Source organism: Tenrec ecaudatus, chromosome X, assembly GCF_050624435.1.
Source record: "Tenrec ecaudatus isolate mTenEca1 chromosome X, mTenEca1.hap1, whole genome shotgun sequence".
NCBI lineage: Eukaryota > Metazoa > Chordata > Mammalia > Afrosoricida > Tenrecidae > Tenrec > Tenrec ecaudatus.
Genome location: NC_134548.1, coordinates 103152860 through 103172528, shown reverse-complemented (window position 1 = coordinate 103172528; position 19669 = coordinate 103152860). Strand labels below are relative to the sequence as shown.

The window sequence follows — 19669 nt, the reverse complement described above, 5'->3', positions numbered from 1 at the left end:
TAAAGTACATTGCAAGAATGTTTGTGCTATTTTATTTCTTGTGATGCTTGTTCTATGTATAAACAACATATTTTTTTCTCTTCTGGGATTGTCACTGCAAGTTCCTTAGAACATCGTGTAATTTTCCAAAGAAATCACAAAAATAGAAAATTGTTTTTTAAAGAGAATTTATGAAAATTGTCTACAAAGTTTTGTTTTCAGATGCTCTGAAGGCGCCTCTAACTCTACATTCTTTTTTTCAAAATGACAAACTCTTGCTATAGCCTAAAGAGAAAATACTCTTTCCTCTTCAAAAGTGTGAAACAAAGTCAACTAGAAATGCCGTAGATAATGCAAGGTCTCTTATGAATTTATTCCATTTGAAAAGTGAGAATCTGGCAATCCTAATGTTCCACAATTGTTCTTGTAGTTTCATTAAAATATGAATTTGAAAAATTGTTTTCATTGTTGTTAAAGTATACTCACACAGCCTATTTGGAATCACGAATGCTTTGTGGAAAGTACTCCCTTTCTTGAGGATAGGTCTATGTTTTACACATCAGGTTATGTATTAAAAAAGAGGATTAAATGAATTCAAGTGGTCTGTGAATATTCAGAAGACTCAAAAACTATGTCTTTTTTTTTAAGGGAAAAATCTAAAAATGCCAGACCTTCTATACAAATAAACATTTTCTAAAGATAATAAAAAGAGTCTGTCTTGAAAGAAGTACAGCAAGAATGCTCCTTAGAAACAAAGATAATGAAATTTGTCTCATAATTTGACTGTGTTATCAGAGAGATGGTCCCTGGAATAGGAAGTCATGGTTGATCAAAGAGAGTCTTTGAAGAAGAGGAACACTAGATGAAATGGATTGATAGAGTGGCTGCAAAATATGGGCTCAAACATAACATTTATGAAGCTAGCGCCGGACCTTGTGTTTTCTAAAGAATCAATGTAAGTTGTAATGGATTGTATGGCACTTAATGAATCTTGGTGGTGCAATGGTTAAGCACTTGATTGTTAATTGAATGGTTGGTGGTTCAAACCGACAAGTGGGAGAAAACACTTGGCAACTCTGTTCCTGTTAGATTAAAAAGCAGTGGTGCCTAGTTCTTAAATACTTACTCCCCACCACTATCATGATCCCAATTCTACCTTACAAATCTGACTAGACCAGAGGATGTACTTAGTCACAGATAGCAACTGGAAACACAGGGAATCCAGGACAGATGATTCCTCCAGGACCAGTGGTGAGAGTGGCGATGCCTGGAGGGTGGAGAGAATGTGGGGTAGAAAGGGGGAACTGATTACAAGAATCTACATATAGTCTCCTCCCTGGGGGAGGGACAGCAGAGAAGAAGGCAGGGGGAGACATCAGACAGCACAATATATGACAAAATAATAATAATCTATGAATGATGAAGGAAGGGTTCATGAGGTAGGGAGGAGTGGGGAGGGAGGGGGAGAATGAGCAGCAGATATTTTTTTTTTGGATTCTTCTCCCTTTATTGGACGCTTTGTGGGTGTCACGCAGGTCTAGAGATTGCAGTGAGATCATTATTTAAAAACTGACCAGGACTAAAGCTTGGTCTAGAGCTCCAAATGAAAAGCAGAAAGAATGGGGGCGGTGGAGCTGGGGTTTCCACCAACATCACCAAAATCCAGAAAATGAGGATCGTAAGCTCTTTCACGGGTCAAATCCAGGGCTTGGGCCCCTGGGCTAACCCCCAGATGCCTCTGGCTACATCAGTATCCAGGTCAGGTGACCAGCCAGGGGCTGGAAGGGAAGAGCCAGCTGAGTCCAGACACCGACAAAGGTCACTGGGAAGAGGACAGGTACTGTCCAGCTGCACATGAGGGCAGCTAAGGCCGGCTGAGGGGCAGGCGAGGCTGGGGAGCGGTTTGCAGCAATGCAGGAGTGTAGCCCTGGGGTCCAATCCTGAGCGGCTGGTCAGGGTAGCAGCTGTCAAGTCCCCAGGGGATCTCCTGACCCAAGCCTGGGCAGAGGGCTCACACATTGTGGGTCCTCTTGGTGAGCTGAGGCTCCTCATCCACCAGCTTGGACTTGAGGTGCTCTTTGTAGGCTAGGATATCTCCAGGCCACTAGGTGATTGTCTGCTTCTCACAGACCCAAATTTCTTGTGCCACCTGCTGGATGAGTCTGAAGTCATGGCTGACCAGCATCATGCCACCTTCAAACTCATTGATGGCGTCGGCCAGCGCATCGATGGTCTTAATGTCCAGGTGATTGGTAGGCTCGTCCAGGAAGAGCAGGTGCGGGTTCTGCCAGGCCAGCCAGGCCAGGCACACACGGCACTTCTGGCCATCGGATAGGTTCCGGATTGGGCTCACCTGCTGTTTCCCAGTCAGACCATATCGTCCAATGATCTTCCTCATTTCTTCCTTCTCCTTGATTTCCGGGTAGCACTTCATCATGTACTCCAAAGGAGAGAGGTCTAAATCCAGCTGCTCTTGTAAGTGCTGATGATAACGCCCTATCTTGACATGAGAGTACTTCCGGATCATGCCGTCTGTGGGGAGGAGCTCGCCAGTTAACAGCTTCAACAGCGTCGACTTCCCTGCTCCATTGGGCCCTACCAGAGCCACTCGTGTGTCGAGGTCAATGCCAAACTCTAGGTTGTTGTAGATGCAAGGCCCATCTTTCGTATACCTGAAGCTCACGTTTTGTACCATAATGACTGGTGGAGGGATCTTGCCACATGGTGGGAAATAAAACGATAGTGTCTTGTCACTAACAACCCGTTCTGTCAGGCCCGATGCCATCATTTTCTGTAGTGTCTTCTCTTTGCTCTGGGCCTGCCGGGCCAACTTGGCACTGCCATGGCCAAACCTGGCGATAGAGTTCTTCATGTGCGCGATCTGGTCCTGTTCCCAGTGGAAGCGCTTCATCTGGTTCTCCTCTAGCTCCAGCCGCGTCTTCACGTACTGATCATAATTACCCGTATAGTACTTCAGATTCTTGTGGTGCATGTGGATGATACTGGTGCACACACCATTCAGGGACTCTTGGGAATGAGAGACGAGGACCAGAATGCGCTGAAATGTCTTGCGTTCTTCTTCTAACCACACACAGGCATCGAGGTCCAGGTGGTTGGTGGGCTCGTCCAGGAGCAGCATGAGGGGTCGAATAAAGAGGGCTCTGGCGAGGGCAACCCTCATCCTCCAGCCTCCACTGCAGTCTTTGAGCTTCTTGCGCTGCATGGCGGGGGTGAAGCCCAGCCCATGCAAGATCCGTGAGGCCCTCATCTCTGCCTTGTCGGCGTCCAGCTCCTCTAGGCGCTCATACAGCTCCATCAGCTTCTCACACTCCGCATCCTCGTGCGCCAGCCGCTCGGCCTCCCTCTCCAGCATGGCCCGCTCCGTGTCCACCTCCATCACACACTGCAAGGGTGTCTTGTCACTAGGGGGCATCTCCCGGGTCAGATGGTAGATGTCAATATGCTCGGGGATGGGCAATTCCCGTTTCCCAATAGCAGAGAGCAGCATGGACTTTCCAATTCCGTTTAAGCCAATAAGACCATAGCGTCGGCCTGAGTTTAGTTCCAGTTTGGTGTCACTGAGCAGCTCTTGGCCATGAAAGGTGAGCGTGAGGTTGATGATGTGGACGTCAGTGCTGTTGGGGTGAGAGGCGAGGACCCCAGTGACAGCTCGAGCAGCAGCCTTCTTCATCTCAAAGTCCTCTCGCTCCTTGGTCAGCAGATCCACTTCCGTGGTCTCACTGCCATTGGACTCCTCGTTTTTCTCCTCTGCTACCTGCGGCTCCGTGGCAGCATCTCCGTTTTCTTCGTGCCCCTTTCGGGGTCGCTGCCGGGCTTTGGCAGCTTCCTTCTTTTTGGCTTCTTTCTTCTCTGCCAGGTCGGAGGGCATGGTGAACCCCAGGGGCAGGTTACTGTTCTTTCAAGGAGCCGGGCCTCGCTGCTTCGAGCAGCAGATATTAAGGGCTCAAGTAGAAGGCAAATGTTTTGAGAATGATGATGGCAACAAATGTACATATGTTCTTGACACAATGGATGTATGTATGGATTGTGATAAGAACTGTACGAATCCCCAATCAAATGATTTTTAAAAAAGCAGTGGTGCCCTGGAGTCAGTTTCAACTCATAGTATTCCTTTAGGACAGTGCATTAGGACCCCGACTTCCCCGTAGGCTTTCCCAGTCTCCCCATATATTTTTTTTTAAGTGTGGCCTTGGAGGCAGGCTTTTATGTACAGCTAAAATCGAAGTGATGTAAGATCTTGATACTATTTACAGATATTGTTGATTCTAATTTCGTTCCAAAGAGTGCATAGTATATTTAAATAGTACTTTTATATTTATTTATTTATTATTTATATATTTTTCTAGGTACAGTGTACTTTATTGATGGTGCATAACAAGTTCGGGCTCTCTAAGCCCCTCCCCTTCCTTCAGGGGGTTCCGATGTTTTATTCTCAGTATGTTAAGGGATTGAATTGGGGGCAAAGACTCCCCAGCAGCTGAGAGCTGCTGGGGCTTGTGGTCCAGGGGGGCTCTGACTCCTTGGAGGCCATGTGGACCATGAGGTCCACCCTGTTGCTGTAGTCAAATTCATTGTCATACCAGGAAATGAGCTTGACAGAATGGTTGTTGAGGGCAATGCCAGCCCCAGCATCAAAGGTGGAAGAGTGAGTGTCACTGTTGAAGTCACAGGAGACAACCTGGTCCTCGGTGTAGCCCAGGATGCCCTTTAGGGCAACATCGGACGCCTGCTTCACCACCTTCTTGATGTCATCGTACTTGGCAGCTTTCTCCAGGCAGCAGGTGAGATCCACGACGGACACATTGGGGGTGGGGACACGGAAGGCCATGCCAGTCAGTTTCCCATTCAGCTCCGGGATGACCTTGCCCACAGCCTTGGCAGTGCCAGTAGATGCAGGGATGATGTTCTGGGCAGCCCCACGGCCATCGCGCCAGAGTTTCCCAGAGGGGCCGTCCACGGTTTTTTGGGTGGCAGTGATGGCGTGGATTGTGGTCATGAGTCCTTCCACGATGCCAAAATTGTCATGGATGACCTTGGCCAGGGGGGCTAAGCAGTTGGTGCAGGAGGCATTGCTGACCATCTTGAGGGAGCTGTCGTACTTCTCGTGGTTCACGCCCATCACAAACATGGGGGCATCGGCAGAAGGGGCAGAGATGATCACCCTCTTGGCACCGCCCTTCAGGTGAGCCCCGGCCTTCTCCATGGTGGTGAAGACACCGGTGGACTCCACGACATACACGGCACCGGCCTCGCCCCACTTGATGTTGGCGGGATCTCGCTCCTGGAAGATGGAGATGGCCTTCCCATTGACGACAAGCTTCCCATTCTCAGCCTTGACGGTGCCCTTGAACTTTCCGTGGGTGGAATCATACTGGAGCATGTAGACTATGTAGTTCAGATAAATGAAGGGGTCATTGATGGCAACAATCTCCACTTTGCCAGAATTGAAAGAAGCCCTGATGCCCAGGCGCCCAATGTAGCCGAATCCGTTCACTCCGACCTTCACCATCGTGTCTCGGGGATGCGGCTGGGACTGCACGGGAACAGGAGAGGCGGCTGTCTGTCGCATAAGGAGGAGCAGAGAGCCTATTTATTTATTTATTAAAAGATCATTTTATCGGGGGGCTTATTGCAATCCATATATCAATTGTATCAGGCATATTTGTGCATACATTGCCATCATTCTTTAATAGACATTTACTTTCTATTGAGCTCTTGATATCAGCTCCTCTTTTTCCCTCCCCCCCACCCCCTCAATTATGACCCCTTGATAGATTATAAATTATTATTATTTTCATATCTCACACTGACAGCTGTCTTCCTTCCCCAATGGTTTCTGTTGTTCTTCCCCCTGGAGAGGTGTGATATGTGTTGTTCATTATGATTGGTTCCCCCTTCTTCCCCTCCTATCTCTTTTCCCCCTAGCCTTCTGGTATCACTATTCCCATTCTTGTTCCTGGATTCTGTGTGTCGTGAGCTTTATCTCTTATCTATACCTGTGTAAATGCTCCAGTCTAGTCAGAAGTGAGGCAGCATTGGGGTGATGATAGTGGGGTGTGAGGGAGCCTCAAAGAACCAGAGTTATATTGTGTACTTCATCAGTGCTTTACTGCACCCCGGTTGACTCATCCTTTCGCTGTGATCTCTGTGTGTGTGTGTCCCATTGCCTACTGATGGGTTTGGGTCTTTGCCCAAAGTTCCTCGTTCTCAGTGATATGTTTTTTCATGGTTTGTTTGTTGCTAAGGGTCTTCTGATGCCTGTTACCCGATATGGATCACAACTTATGTCACAAATGTTGGTGTGCTCCTTTCATGTGGGCTCATTGTTTCTTTGCTGGATGGCCGCTTGTTTTACTTCAAGCGTTTAAGGCCCCAGATGCTATATTTTTTTAAAAGCCGAGCACCATCCAATTTCTTTGCATTTGCTTATGCACCCATTTTGTCTTCAGAAATTGTGCCAGGAGGGTGAGCATCACAGAATGACAGTTTTTTAGAACAAAGTATTCTTGTATTGATGGAGGGTATGAGCAGGGACCTGCAGTGTATTACCATATAAATATATGTACAAAGACCAATACCTCTATTTATATGGATTAATGTATTTCCATATGTAAACACCTATACTTATACTTCTGTCCATAGCTTTGCTTCCTAGATTATTCCTGTTTCCTTTTCCCTTCCTTCTGCCCCACCATCGTTTTCACCCTACTTCTTACTCATCATACTTCCTTTCAGCTAGATTGCTGTTGCTCCAACACCCCCAGGATTGCTAAATTAAATAGTACTTTTTATGGAATATTTTTCACTCTTAATGAGAACTACATTTCTGAAACATGCTGTAACATGAACGGACCTTGATAACATTGTGTTGAGTGAAGTTAGAACAAAAAGATAAATATTATTGAACCCCCAATAAAATGATTTAAAATATATATAATATGATTTCACTTATATGAAATATCCAGAATAGGCAAATGCACAGAGCCAAAGTCGATGAGAGGAGCCCAGGGCTTGGGGAAGGGGAAGTGGGGCATTATTGTTTCAGAGGTACAGAATTTCTATTTGGAATGATGAGGAATTTTTGGAAATTGGTAGTGGTGTTGGCTGCCCAATATCGCAAATATGATCAAGGCTATTGAATGGTACATTTAAACCACTTAACGCAGCACATTTTTAATTATATATAATTCTCACTCGTCACCAACGAGTTGATGCGGATTCATAGTGACCCAAAATGACAGGGTAGAACTGGCCTTTTGTGTTTCCAAGCCTGTAACTGTTTTTTAAAATCATTTTATTGGGGCTCATACAACACTTATCATAATTCATACATACATGAATTTTGTAAAGCACATGTATACATTCGTTACCCTCATCATTCTCAAAATATTTACTCTCCACTTAAGCCTCTGGCATCAGCTCCTCATTCCCCTCCTCCCCCTCCCCATCCCTCATGAACCCTTGATAATTTAGAAATTATTATTTTGTCATATCTTACACTGTCTGACATGTCCCTTCACCCACTTTTCTGTTGTCCACTCCCCAGGGAAGAGGTTATATGTAGATCCCTGTAATTGGTTCCTCCTTAATACCCCACCTTCCCTCCACCCTCCTGATATCGCCACTCTCAACACTGGTCCTGAAGGGATCATCTGTCCTGGATTCCCTGTGTTTCCAGTTCCTATCTGTTCCAGTCTACATCCTTTGGTCTAGCCAGATTTGTAAGGTAGAATTGGGATCATGATAGTGGGTGGAAAAGGATGCTTTTAGGAACTAGGGGAAAGTTGTATGTTTCATTGTTGCTGTACTGCATCCTGACATTTTAAATTTACTTTTTAAATATCGTTTTATTGACATTGCATTCATATACCATACAATGCAATAGTTAAAATACATTAAAAAGTGTTTCAATAATCATCACAATCAATTTTAGGACATTTTCTTAATTTTTGTACCTATTATTATAAGCTCCCCATTACTCCCCGACCTTACCTGTCTTAACTCCAAAGAACTATTAATCTATTTACTGATTCTATAGATTTTCATATCCTGGGTTCCATATACCAAGAAATCATACAGAAAATATCGCCCACAACAACAAAATAAAACACAAGCAAATAAACTTCGGCCCAAGAGACAACAGTAGATAATAGAAACTAAAACAAATTAAAAATAGGTCAAAACGGAAAAAAATGATAATATGTTAAATTTTACCTACAGCTGCAGCTATCCACTTCTTTAAAATTCAAATTTTATTTTATTGGGGGCTCTTATAGTGTTTATGTGTTTCATCCATTAAGATATATTTTTTTACTCTAAACTTAAGTTAACCCAACAAGGATGGCACGAAATTTGAACCAATTAATAGTTGTAGCCAGTACAAAGTCCATAGTACAATTGAAAGCATACATGGGCAAATGCATCACAGTCATGCAGGTGTCACATGTCTATCCAGGCCCGCTACTTGGTGCTTGGCCACACACAATAGTAAAAGTTGTTTCTTCTGTATTGCGGTTTACAGAATATTTTCATTGGAGTATAAGAAAAATCCAAAAGGGCTTTTGGTTTTATTTTGCTTGGTTGTTCATATTTCTGCAATTATATCCATTTTTATTATTGTAAAACTCTATGTAATGCAACATTTGCAAACTTAGCATTCTTTCAAGTTTGTCATTTAGAGATGCAAATTCCATGAATGATTTTGTCCAATCATCGTCCTTAATTCTCATCATAATAAACAAAAATCTCATGGCTTCCTAAACTATGACTTATGTTTTGGTTCCAGCTCCAGTCCTTGTTTCCCACTTAGAAACTTTGGTCTCTCTCTATTTGCCTATTCTTGTTATTTCACTTAAATCAGAGTATGGTTAGAGTTGCAATGCTGTTTTCAAGTTTCCTCAGCATACCTAGGAGTAGATTTGCTGATGCCCATGAAAGGCCTAAAATCTTAAAAGAAATAGCTTGCCAAACTGCTAACCTCTCCCCCCCCCCCCAACCTTTTAATTAATAGCCAAGAACTTAACTTCTGTGCCGCCAGTGAAAACCTGTGAAAATGACAGGCTAGGATGCCTGTATAGAGTCACCATGAGCCAGAACTTACTCAAGAGTATGCACAATAATAAAGGTAATGCAAAAAATATAACTACTCATGAAAGGGAGCCAGATGTACATATTGTTAAAGTTATATTGTTTATGAAGATTGTGTTAGTTCGGGCAGACTACAGAAGCAAATTCATAGAAACTCACATGTGTATAAGAGAGAGTTTTATATAAAAGGTAATTGTACAGTAAGAAAACATCCCAACCCAGTCCAGTCCAAGCACATAAGTGTGATATTAGCCCATATGTCTGATACCAATCTATAATGTCCTCTTTAGACTCACAAAACACATGCAAGGACGCCGAATGCAGGATGATCACAGACCAGTGCGTAGAAAGTCTGGATCCAGTGATGTTGTAAACATCTCAGTGCTGGCAGAGATCTCTACGTGGCTTCTCTGGCTTCAGAGGTCTGATTGCATCAGGATAGGTCCATGTGGCTTCTCCAGCTCGGGGCACTAGTGTAGTTCCATGTGTCTTGTCATCTGCAATGTCTCCTAGGGAGTGACCAGAGAGAGAGGTTTCCCACCTCCAAGGAGGAAATTCAGGATTTCCCAGAATTCTCAGGAAAAAGCTCTGCCCACGCAGAAGCCTCATTGGTTATATCTTGATTGACATGCCAGGCTCCACCCCTTCACTCAGAAGCCTCTCAAATTGACACTAGATTATATAGCTACCACAAAGAATCATCAAGTTTAAATGCCTATGTAATAAATCCTCTCAATGTGCCCAAATCATTGAGCACTGGGTATGGCTAGTGATAGTTTCCTTCCAAGAGGGCTCTTGGACAAATGTCTGAAATTAGCAAGACCTCTGCTTTTATGAGTGTGAAAAAGACATAACCTAAGTCAAAGAGCGGTCACAAAAATGCCAGTAGTTTGTGCTAGAACTCCCACTGAAACTCAGCACACAGGGAAAGGTCAAAAAGGGTGGGGAAACCTCCTTTACCATTCTGATAGGGGCATGACATTTATGCTATAAACTTTTATTTAGTAGTGTGAGATAATTTAATAGACTCATTGTACTAAGAAAATTAAGGCAAAGCAAGGCTTTACCCTAACTTAACGAATGTACGTATTCTTTCCCCTGGTTAATTTTTAGAAATAGTGAGGTTACTATGCTAGTGGCGGTCACTGCAGCAAGATAGACTGCCCATAATGGATTCAGCACATTGGCATCAGTTATCAGTGATCTGATATTCACCCTTAACAAGTCTCAGAAAACCAGAGAACACTTTTCACTGCTAAACATTTTGGAAACACTCCGCCTTTGACAAAGCAAATCTTCTTAGCCCTTACTTCATGGTTGTATGTATCAGTGCTAGTAGTGACAATCTCATTTTGAGGCCAAAGAGAAAGAATTTTCACCAACCGTGTCTCATTTGACCTTCCTAGACTTGCATATGAAATTACTACATTTATCAGCACAGAATAACTATTAAAATTTGAACAGCTTCCTCCTTACCAGTTGTGTCCTGTATATTAAATAAAGAGTATATTGCTTATTTAACACATTAGCATTAGACATTTCCCATGGGAAGAAAAGTAGAGAGAAAGTTGAAATTAGGTCCATTTCAGCTCTACAGTACTTTACAACATTAGTATGAAAAGACTGCAAGATGAAAGAGTTTTCTTGGTGTGTTATGGTTCATGAGTTACTTACCCGTCAATCAGACTCCATTTCCTTAGAAGTATTTCTTCTGTATTTCATGATTCACAGGGCATGAAGAAGTAGGGATTAGTTCATTATGTGTATTTTTTGGTTTTCAATAAAAAAAACAAACAAAAAACTTTTTATCTTATTGCTCTGTTTTGCCACATTCAGTTTTTGTTTGCCATCATGCCAAATTTACCTGTGGCTCAGAAAATTAGATGAATAGTGCTAAATAAATAGCAAGTAGAGCTGTCTTGTGGCCTACAATAATATTTTCAGTGCTTATCCATATATGATTATTCACATAATATTTTACTTGAATTTCTCCAGCCTATCTAAAGCTATTAGAGTAGAAATCACTGAAGACCGGGCTATTCTGAAAGATTTACTATTTTTTTTTTCAGATTTTAGTCAAGTATGGACTATATCTATTTTATTGTACATAAGTGCTTTCAACTCTACTGTTGTCTTAAACCAGGTGATATAAAAAGGAGACATCTATCATATGGGAAGGGGCATGGCCCTGGAATCCAGGACCTTAGTTTGAAGTGCTAAGTCAACCACTAATGAACTCAATAGAAAACCTAACCAACCTCCATCCTGGGGATTCCAACTCATCGTGGCCCTGTACACAGGTTTGAATGATGCAAATTTGTATGGGAGCAGAGAGCTTCATCTTCCTCTTGCAGAGAGGCTGAGAGTTTGAATTACTACCCTTGCGTTTGTCAGTCTGATGCTTAACTGACAGGACCTTCCACCAGAGCTCTCCTTACAATTCATGGCTCTTGTTTTCCTTGTGTGAAAAAAACCCTGCAGCATTTTATATTTTTAAGAGATGGAGTCAATAAATACATTTTAATGGCCACAATTTTTCTTTCTACTACACAGATCGACAGCAACTCATGTATAAATTTGTCATACTGTGGTGGCTTGCATGTTGCTATGGTGATGGGAGTTATGCCACTGGTATTTCAAGTTCAAACAGAGTCACCTAAGGTGAACAGGTTTCAGTTGAACTTCCAGACTTAAGAAACCAGGAAGAAAGACCTGATTGATCTACTACTGGAGAACAACTGGTCAGTGAAAATTACATGGATAGCAGGGAAACACAATCTGATAAGAGTACTGGAATCTGAGCCTCTCAGGTTGAAAGGAAAATAAAACATAATGGAAGAGGGGCTGCTTCCTCAACGTAGAGTTGATCTTAATGACATGGTTTGAGGAACGCTTTGGGGATCTTAATTTGGTGATATGGTTGCAATAAATGTCAAATTTATTATGTCAAAGGCCATATCGAACCTCCTCTAGGTTCCTGATTACCATGAGGCAGGGGCTAGACAAGCCTCCCTCGTTCATCCTTCATGAACTCTTCTGACACTAACTGTTACTCCCACACTAAGAATTTGCTGCAATGGCCACTCAGAGCTCACAGACAATATTCCACAATTAAGGGACTTTATTAGAGAATGTAATAAGTTACCATAATTCAGGATCAACAAACAGGAAGGATACAGTCATTAATTTCCTCAGCCAGCAGCCAAGTCTCTTATCTACATGACAGCGAAAACTCTCTCCAGTTCTTAGTCTCTAAGGTGGTATGCCTCTATGTCTTTGCCTTCCAGGGACCATCAAGCCAGTCTGCCTATCCCTCTGTCCCAGAGGTCCAAAATCTCAGACCAGATAAGGTGAAGGTACTTCATAGGTCTCAGGGCTGTACTTATTAGTGTTTGTGCCACACAGTCTGTGATGCACTTGGTCTCAGCAGCCTTCACTACTTCAGAAAAAGATCGTGAATCTGCTCTTCCAAGATTGTCAAGGTTTCTTGCTACACATGCCCTATTTGTATAATCCCACCAATCATGTGGTTCGATTTATAGAAACTTAGGAAAAAGTGTCATGTTAAGAAATTTCATTCCACCCCAGAGGTATGTCTCAAACTTGGAAAAAAAGGAGTTGCAAACATCCATTAACAGTTAGATAATATAATTTGTTAAAAGTCAACTGGAATACATAAATATTGATCTCCTGGGAATTAGTGAGTTCAACTGATTAAGTAGTGGCCATTTGGATTTGACATTCATGTCATCTACTATTCTGTCAGACTAGTGGGACCACTGAAGAACACATCATCAATTGCTCCCATGATTTTACTACACAAATCATGGTATGCTATAGAAGACAATATGGATGAAGAAATCAGAAGGTTATTTAAAAGATGAGAAAGAAAGAAAAGACCAAATTTCATGCCAGCAGGGACTCTGAAACACGTTTTTGCATGTGGAGTATCTAAAATGAATGGAACGTAGGATGAAATAAAAGAACTGTACAGAATACTCCCCGAGACAGCTCAGGACGGCAAAGTAAAGCATTATAGTGAAGCGGGCAAACATCTGGAGTTAGAAAGTCAAAAAGTCAGAATATACACAGCATAGCTCACACTGAAGGAACTGACGAAACCAGTCAAGCTTTGGTTTGAAACACTGAAGAATTCTGTGGGGAAAAGATCAAAGAATGCAGGAAGCTTCAAAATAAGACAGTACTACAGAGACACTACACCAAAAAGCCCTTATGGAAGTTACTTAGGTGGTAGCCTAGAAAGAAGAAATGATGGTACTAAAGGAAAAAAATAAAAGCAACACTGAAGACCTTGGTGAAGACCAAAGCTCCCAAATAGACAGAATATCAATGGAAAGGTTTCTACAAACAGGTGCAATGTTGAAGCACTCACTTATCTATACCAAAAAATGTGCAAGGTAACTACTTGGTTAATGGACTGAAAGAGATCAATTATTTGTGCCCACTTCAAAGAAAGGCGATCCAATAGAATGCAGAAAATATCAAACAATATTATTATCACACATGAGTAAAATTTTACTGAAGATCATTTGAAAAAAAATGGGTGCAGCAGTACAACCACAGGTCAGATATGCCCCATCCTCCAACATTCCTGCCCATTCTAGTGACAGTATTCTGTCAATTCTGACACCAATTCTCCAAAACCACTACTATCACCCATCCACTGCCACCCTACATTTCAGATGAGTTATCAAATTCTCCACGATGGCCACACAAAATTCACAGACAATACTCAAGATTATGGAGCTTACAGTGGCAGTTTTCAGGTTTAAAATGCTCAAGGTACAATTATTGGGAGAGGACAACCTTTTCTAAGCCCTACCCACGGGCAGGCCTTTCTGTCAATCACTTGGCCTATTGGTCACTGCACTGCTTGTACAATGTAACAAAGCTTGTTTAAGCTGCCAATAAATGCCCAAAGGTGTTGTGACTCCACCATAAGCCTCGGCTGGAAAGCACTCAACTTTAATTTCATGGGTCAGCAAATCTAACACCCCCAACTAAATATCTAGAAGTATCCCATTCTGTAAGTCAGCCTCCTGCCCAGGACACTCAGCTTTACTTGATTTGTGGGCTGGAATGTCCACTGCTCCTTCTCTTGCTCTGGCTCTTGATACTGCTACTGCAAAAGGCCACTGCCTCTGCTACTTCTTTGTTGGTCCTCTGGTGTCACAACTGTCTTCCTGGATTAGTGCACAGGGATCTTCTTGTTCAAAGGATGCACTTCACACCTGGTTCTTCATTCTGGTTGTGAGAGGACCCCACCACCACCCACACATTACCTTCTTTTGAGATGGTTCATTTTATGCCAAGCAGGAAGATATTCACAATGAACCCTTTTACCAGTCATTCAAAATTGGATCCTATCAGTATCGTGCCCACCTTCTCTTACCCAGACTCATTAGGAAAAGTTGCTTGGTTGGAATGACAAACGTTATGGCTAGAAGAGCCGCAATTCCCTGCACTGCAACATGGAAGGAGGGATTTCATTGCTGATGTCAGACAGATCTTGACTGAAAGCACAGAATACTAGAAAAAATGTTTGCTTGTGTTATAGTGACAATGTAAAGACATTACATTTTGTAGATCCTAACAAATCATGGATAATATTGCAAAGAATGGGAATTCCAGAACACTTAGTTGTGGTCATGCAGAATCTTATATAGACCAAGAGGCAGTCGAGTAGAATAAGGGGATAGAGCATCGTTTAAATTTAGGAAAAGCATACATTACGGTTGTTTCATTTCGCCAAACTCACTCAATCCGCCTGTAAAGCAAATAATCCAAGGTGCTGGACTATGTGAGGAAATATTGGGCTATATCAGGGATGGAGAAAATGTTACTAACAACCTGGGGTATACAAATGATGCAACCTTACCTGTGGAAAGTAAAGAGCACTCGAAACACTTACTCAACAAGGTCAAAGACAACCCTCAGTATGGATTAGATCTCAACATAAAGAAAACAAATATCATCACAATATAAATATACATAAAATATATGTAAATGTAGAAAAATTGAAGTTCTCAATGATTTCAATTTACTTGGGTCCATAATCAATTCCATAGAAGTAGCAGTTAAGTAATTAAGTAACACATATATGATGGTAAACTTTTAGGAAGTAATGCATTTTAAGTATTGAATGCCTTTATTTTTAATATAATTTATTTACTTGTAAGATTATGTAATCTTTAATAATGGCAGTATTTAACATCAAAAACCCATTACATAGAGTTGAGTGAGACACATAGCAGCCCTATAAGACAGAGTAGAAATGTTCCGTAGGGTTTCTGTAGCTGTAAATTTTATGGAGTCATACTGCTGCATCTCCCCGCCAAACCCGCCCCCCCCAACTTCACCTTCCAACTCCTCACCCCTGCCTCCCTCCCCGTGGAGCAATTGGTGCATTTGAACTGTCAACCTTGTGGTTTGCCTGCAGTGCTTAACCACTGCACCCCTGGGGCTCCTGCTTAACAATAGGCTCTCAAATTTTCAGAAGAGTTCAAATTTGGTTCTTTCAAGCGAGTATAAACCAGCATACCACTGGTGTTGTCTCTTAGAAACGATGAGGACATGACTCATCCTCTATGATTTCCAATCCCTTAGTAGTCCAATGCTGACCCATTCTGCCACCAAGACTCACTGTACTTCCAGTTTTCGTTTCTTTAAAGTAGAGTAGGGATTTAAAGACATGTGTGGTGACAGAGTGGGTGACATGTTGTGCCCTTGGCCAACAAAACTTCCACGGTTACAATGCAAGGACTTTGGTTACATTTTTCAAATCATATTATAATTAAGGCAATCTTTTTTTTCAAATTACCCCACTATCATTAACATAAACTCAGTGCCTTCAAAATGAGAACACCCTAATTCTCTCATCTTCCCACGCTGGTATGCATTATCAACCAATCATTCTATAGTTTCATCCACACCTAATTGACAACTTTTTATTTTAATATCTAGCAAATCAACTATACAGAGTTGCCATTTAATTTTCATGGTAATCTTTTACTTTCTGAAATGGAACTCACCATTCTAGGTAAAATTTAATTAAAATCACTTGCTGTTATTATGCTTAGGTGCTGTTGAGTCAACTCTGACTCATAGTGACTCTATGAACAGCATAATGAAATACTGTCTGGTCCTACACCATCCTTCCAATTGTTAGATTTGAGCCCATTCTTGAGGCCACTGTGTCAGTCCATCTCACCAAAGAGATTCCACTTTTTCTGTTAAAAAAATCATTTTATTGGGGCTTATACAACTCTTATCACAATCCACACATACATCAATTGTGTAAAGCACACTTATACATTCGTTACCCTCATCATTCTCAAAATTTGTCTTCCGTTTGGGTTCCTGGAATCAGCTCATTTTCCTTTTTTCCCCTCTCCCTCCCTCCCCTTTTCCCCCTCCCTCATGAACCCTTAATAATTTGAAAATTATTATTTTATCTTATCTTACACTGCCTGGCGTCTCCCTTCACCCACTTTCCTGATGCCCATCCCCCAGAAAGGAGGTTATATGTAGATCCCCAAGATCGGTTGCCCCTTTCTATACCCCCTTCCCTCCAAGTATTGCCATTCTCACCATTGGTCCTGAGGGGTTCATCTGTCCTAGATTCCCTGCGTTTCCAGATCCCAACTGTACCACTGTGCATCCTCTGGTCTAACCAGGTTTGCAAGGTAGAATTGGGACCATGATAGTTGTGGGGAGGAAGCGTTTAAGAACTAGAGGAAGGTTGTGAGTTCCATTATTGCTACACTGAACCCTGAGTGACTAATCTCCTCCCCACTACCCCTCTGCAAGGGATGTCCAGTTGTCTACAGATGGGTATTGGGTCCCCATCATGCACTCCCTTCATTCATGATGATATATTTCCTCCCGCCTTTGTTTCTTGAAACCTGGTCCACTCGGCCCTTCATGATCACACATATTGGTGTGCTGCTTCCATGTGGGCTTTGTTGCTTCTGGGCTAGATGGATACTTGTTTACTTTCAAGCCTTTAAGTCTCCAGACACTATATCTCTCGATAGCCGGTCACCATCAGCCTTCTTCATCACACTTACTTATGCACATATTTGTCTTCAGTGTTTATGCCGAGAAGGTGATCATACAATGATGGGTTTGTTCTTTGGTGTGTTACCTGATCCCTTCAGCACCTCGTGTTCACTTAGGCTTGTGTGCTTCTTCTGTGTGGGTTTTGCTGCTTCTGAGCTAGATGGCCACTTGTTTGTCTTCAAGCCTTTAAGACACCAGATGCTATATCTTTTGATAGCCAGGCACCATCAGCTTTCTTCACCACGTTTGCTTATGCAAACGTCTGTCTTCAGCGATCATGTCGGGAAGGTGAGCATCATGAAATGACCGTTTAGCTGAGCAAGGTGCTCTTATATTCAGGGAATGTGCTTGAGGAGGCCCAATGCCCACTTGCTACCCTACTACTAAACCTATAAATATATGCACATAGGTCTATTTCCCCATAATCATAAATATATTTACATATGTACATGTCTGTGTTTAGGCTTCTATGTATGCCCTTTGCCTCCTACTCCTTTCCTCTATTTCCTTGCGCTTTCCTCCTGTCCCGCTACCATGTGCAGCCTTAATTCTGGTTTCAGTAATTCCTCTCAGTTACCTTGCCCTTGGTCACTCCCTATCAGTCCTCCCATCCCCTCTCTCCTTGTCCTGGGTTGGCCGGCACCTCCTCCCTTCCCCTACCTCCCACACTCTCATGTCCCTTCGGGACCGTTGGTCCTGTTATTTTCTTCTCACATTGTCCAGCCTATCTTATCTAGGTGGAACTGGAGATATAGTAATATGTGCATAAAATGCGGATGGCTTCAACAGTACCAAAGTGGCACGTAAGAACATGGTGTCAATGGCAGGATCACCGACAAGCTAACAACCAAAAAAGCCACTGACATACAACATTTAAAAGAAGAGAGAGAGAAAAAAAAAAGGACAGAAAAAAAAACCTGTTAGTAGGTCAAGGTCTGTCTGCTGACCTTTAGGAGTATTTTCTGGATGAGTCTGATTGGGTGCCACATCCTGGCCCTGAAGTCCATTCTTTATACTCCCTCGGGACCTCCCTCCTTGCTCTGATTCCTCCCCACAGCCTGCTCCCTTGCACGCACCCAGTGTTTTGCCTCGGTGTTGTGGGGTCAGCTCAGTCACACATCCCGCACTGTGTCTCAGGTTCTGTCCCGTGTAGGGCTATGGGTCAATGCAGGATGTTGCATCTTGCCATGGGCTGGCTATATGGTCCTCTCTGTACATTGGGCCCTTTGATCCGAGCTATTGTCCTCTGAGCTCGGTGGGCCCAGGTGTGCTTCGCTCCGTTCTTCCTCCTTCCTTTGCTTCAGCTTCCTTCTGGGTGTGGTAGGTCAGTTCCTTTCTCACACCAGACGATCTATATTCATTTTCTGTGGTACTCCCTTCAATGGTGGGGGTTGGGCTAATTCTGGTTGGGGCCGGCGTATGGTCCAGTTTCTTTGTGTATTCAGCTGTGCTTTACATTGCCCTCCTGGTTTTATGTGTCATGGTGGGGTCCGCATGTATGTTCCAGTTCTGTGGGGACACAACCAATACTTTCCCTCGGGTGGATTAGTGCCCTGTTCCCCCCTTGCCATCCACTCGGTTTCTCTCCACTCCACTTCTCCCTCCACCTGCCCCACTTCTCCTTCTTTATGTTGGGCTCTCATGTACCTCCCTAGGTGTGGCCTGCCCTCCCTCCAACTATCTATGCTTTCACCCATTTATTTCGAGATAGGTGTTTATTCTTCTATTCCTGGCATGCTGATTGTACTTACTTCAGGGGACTCATGTTATACCTGTTCTTTTGAGTTTGTCTTACCTCGCTTAACATGATTCCTTCCAGCTCTTCCCACGAAACGATGTGTTTCATATGATCATGCGTGCTTTTCAGTGCTGCATAATACTTCATTCTGTGTATGTGCCAGAGTGAACAAATCTACTCATCAATCGATGGAAACTTAGGTTATTTCCAAGCCTTTGCGATTGTGAATTGCGCTGCAATAAACATTGGAGCGCATATGACTGGTCGTGTTTTATTTGCTGTTTCCACCAGTTACATGCCCAATAGAGGGATGGCTGGGTCATAAGGTAGCTCAATTTCTATTTTCTTTAAGTATCGCCAGATTACTTTCCACAGTGGCTGTACAAGTCTGCACGACCACCAGCAGTGGAGGAGGGGTCCTACTTCAAAACAGCCCCTCCAACACTTGTTGCTCTCTGATTTGTGGATTTGGGGTAGCCTTAGGGGTGTTAGGTGGTATCTCATGGTTTGGATTTGCATTTCTTTTATGGCTAATAACCTGGAGCACTTTCTCATATGCTTATGGGTCTCCTCCCCAATGAAAGTTCTTTGCAGTTCTTTTGCCCACTTCCTTAGGGGGTTAACTGTTTTCCTCTTTTTGCAAGTCATGATGGTGTTGTAAATTTTAGTAATGAGCCCTTTGTCCGATGTGTCATTACTAAAAATCCTCTCCCAGTCTGTGGAGAAGTCCCTCTTGGTGAAGTCTTTCGAGGTGCACAGGTG

At 42.9% G+C, this 19669-nt stretch overlaps 1 protein-coding gene and 1 pseudogene across 1 annotated transcript; both read right to left on the bottom strand.

Moving 5' to 3' along the window:
• Positions 1-1477: 1477 nt before the first annotated feature.
• Positions 1478-3868, bottom strand: LOC142434322 (ATP-binding cassette sub-family F member 2 pseudogene; annotated as a pseudogene).
• A 564-nt stretch (positions 3869-4432) lies between these two features.
• LOC142433601 (glyceraldehyde-3-phosphate dehydrogenase-like) lies at positions 4433-5539 on the bottom strand. The gene has a single exon (XM_075538418.1). The coding sequence runs from the start codon at positions 5507-5509 to the stop codon at positions 4433-4435; it is 1077 nt and encodes a 358-aa protein (XP_075394533.1). The 5' UTR covers positions 5510-5539.
• Positions 5540-19669: the final 14130 nt, after the last annotated feature.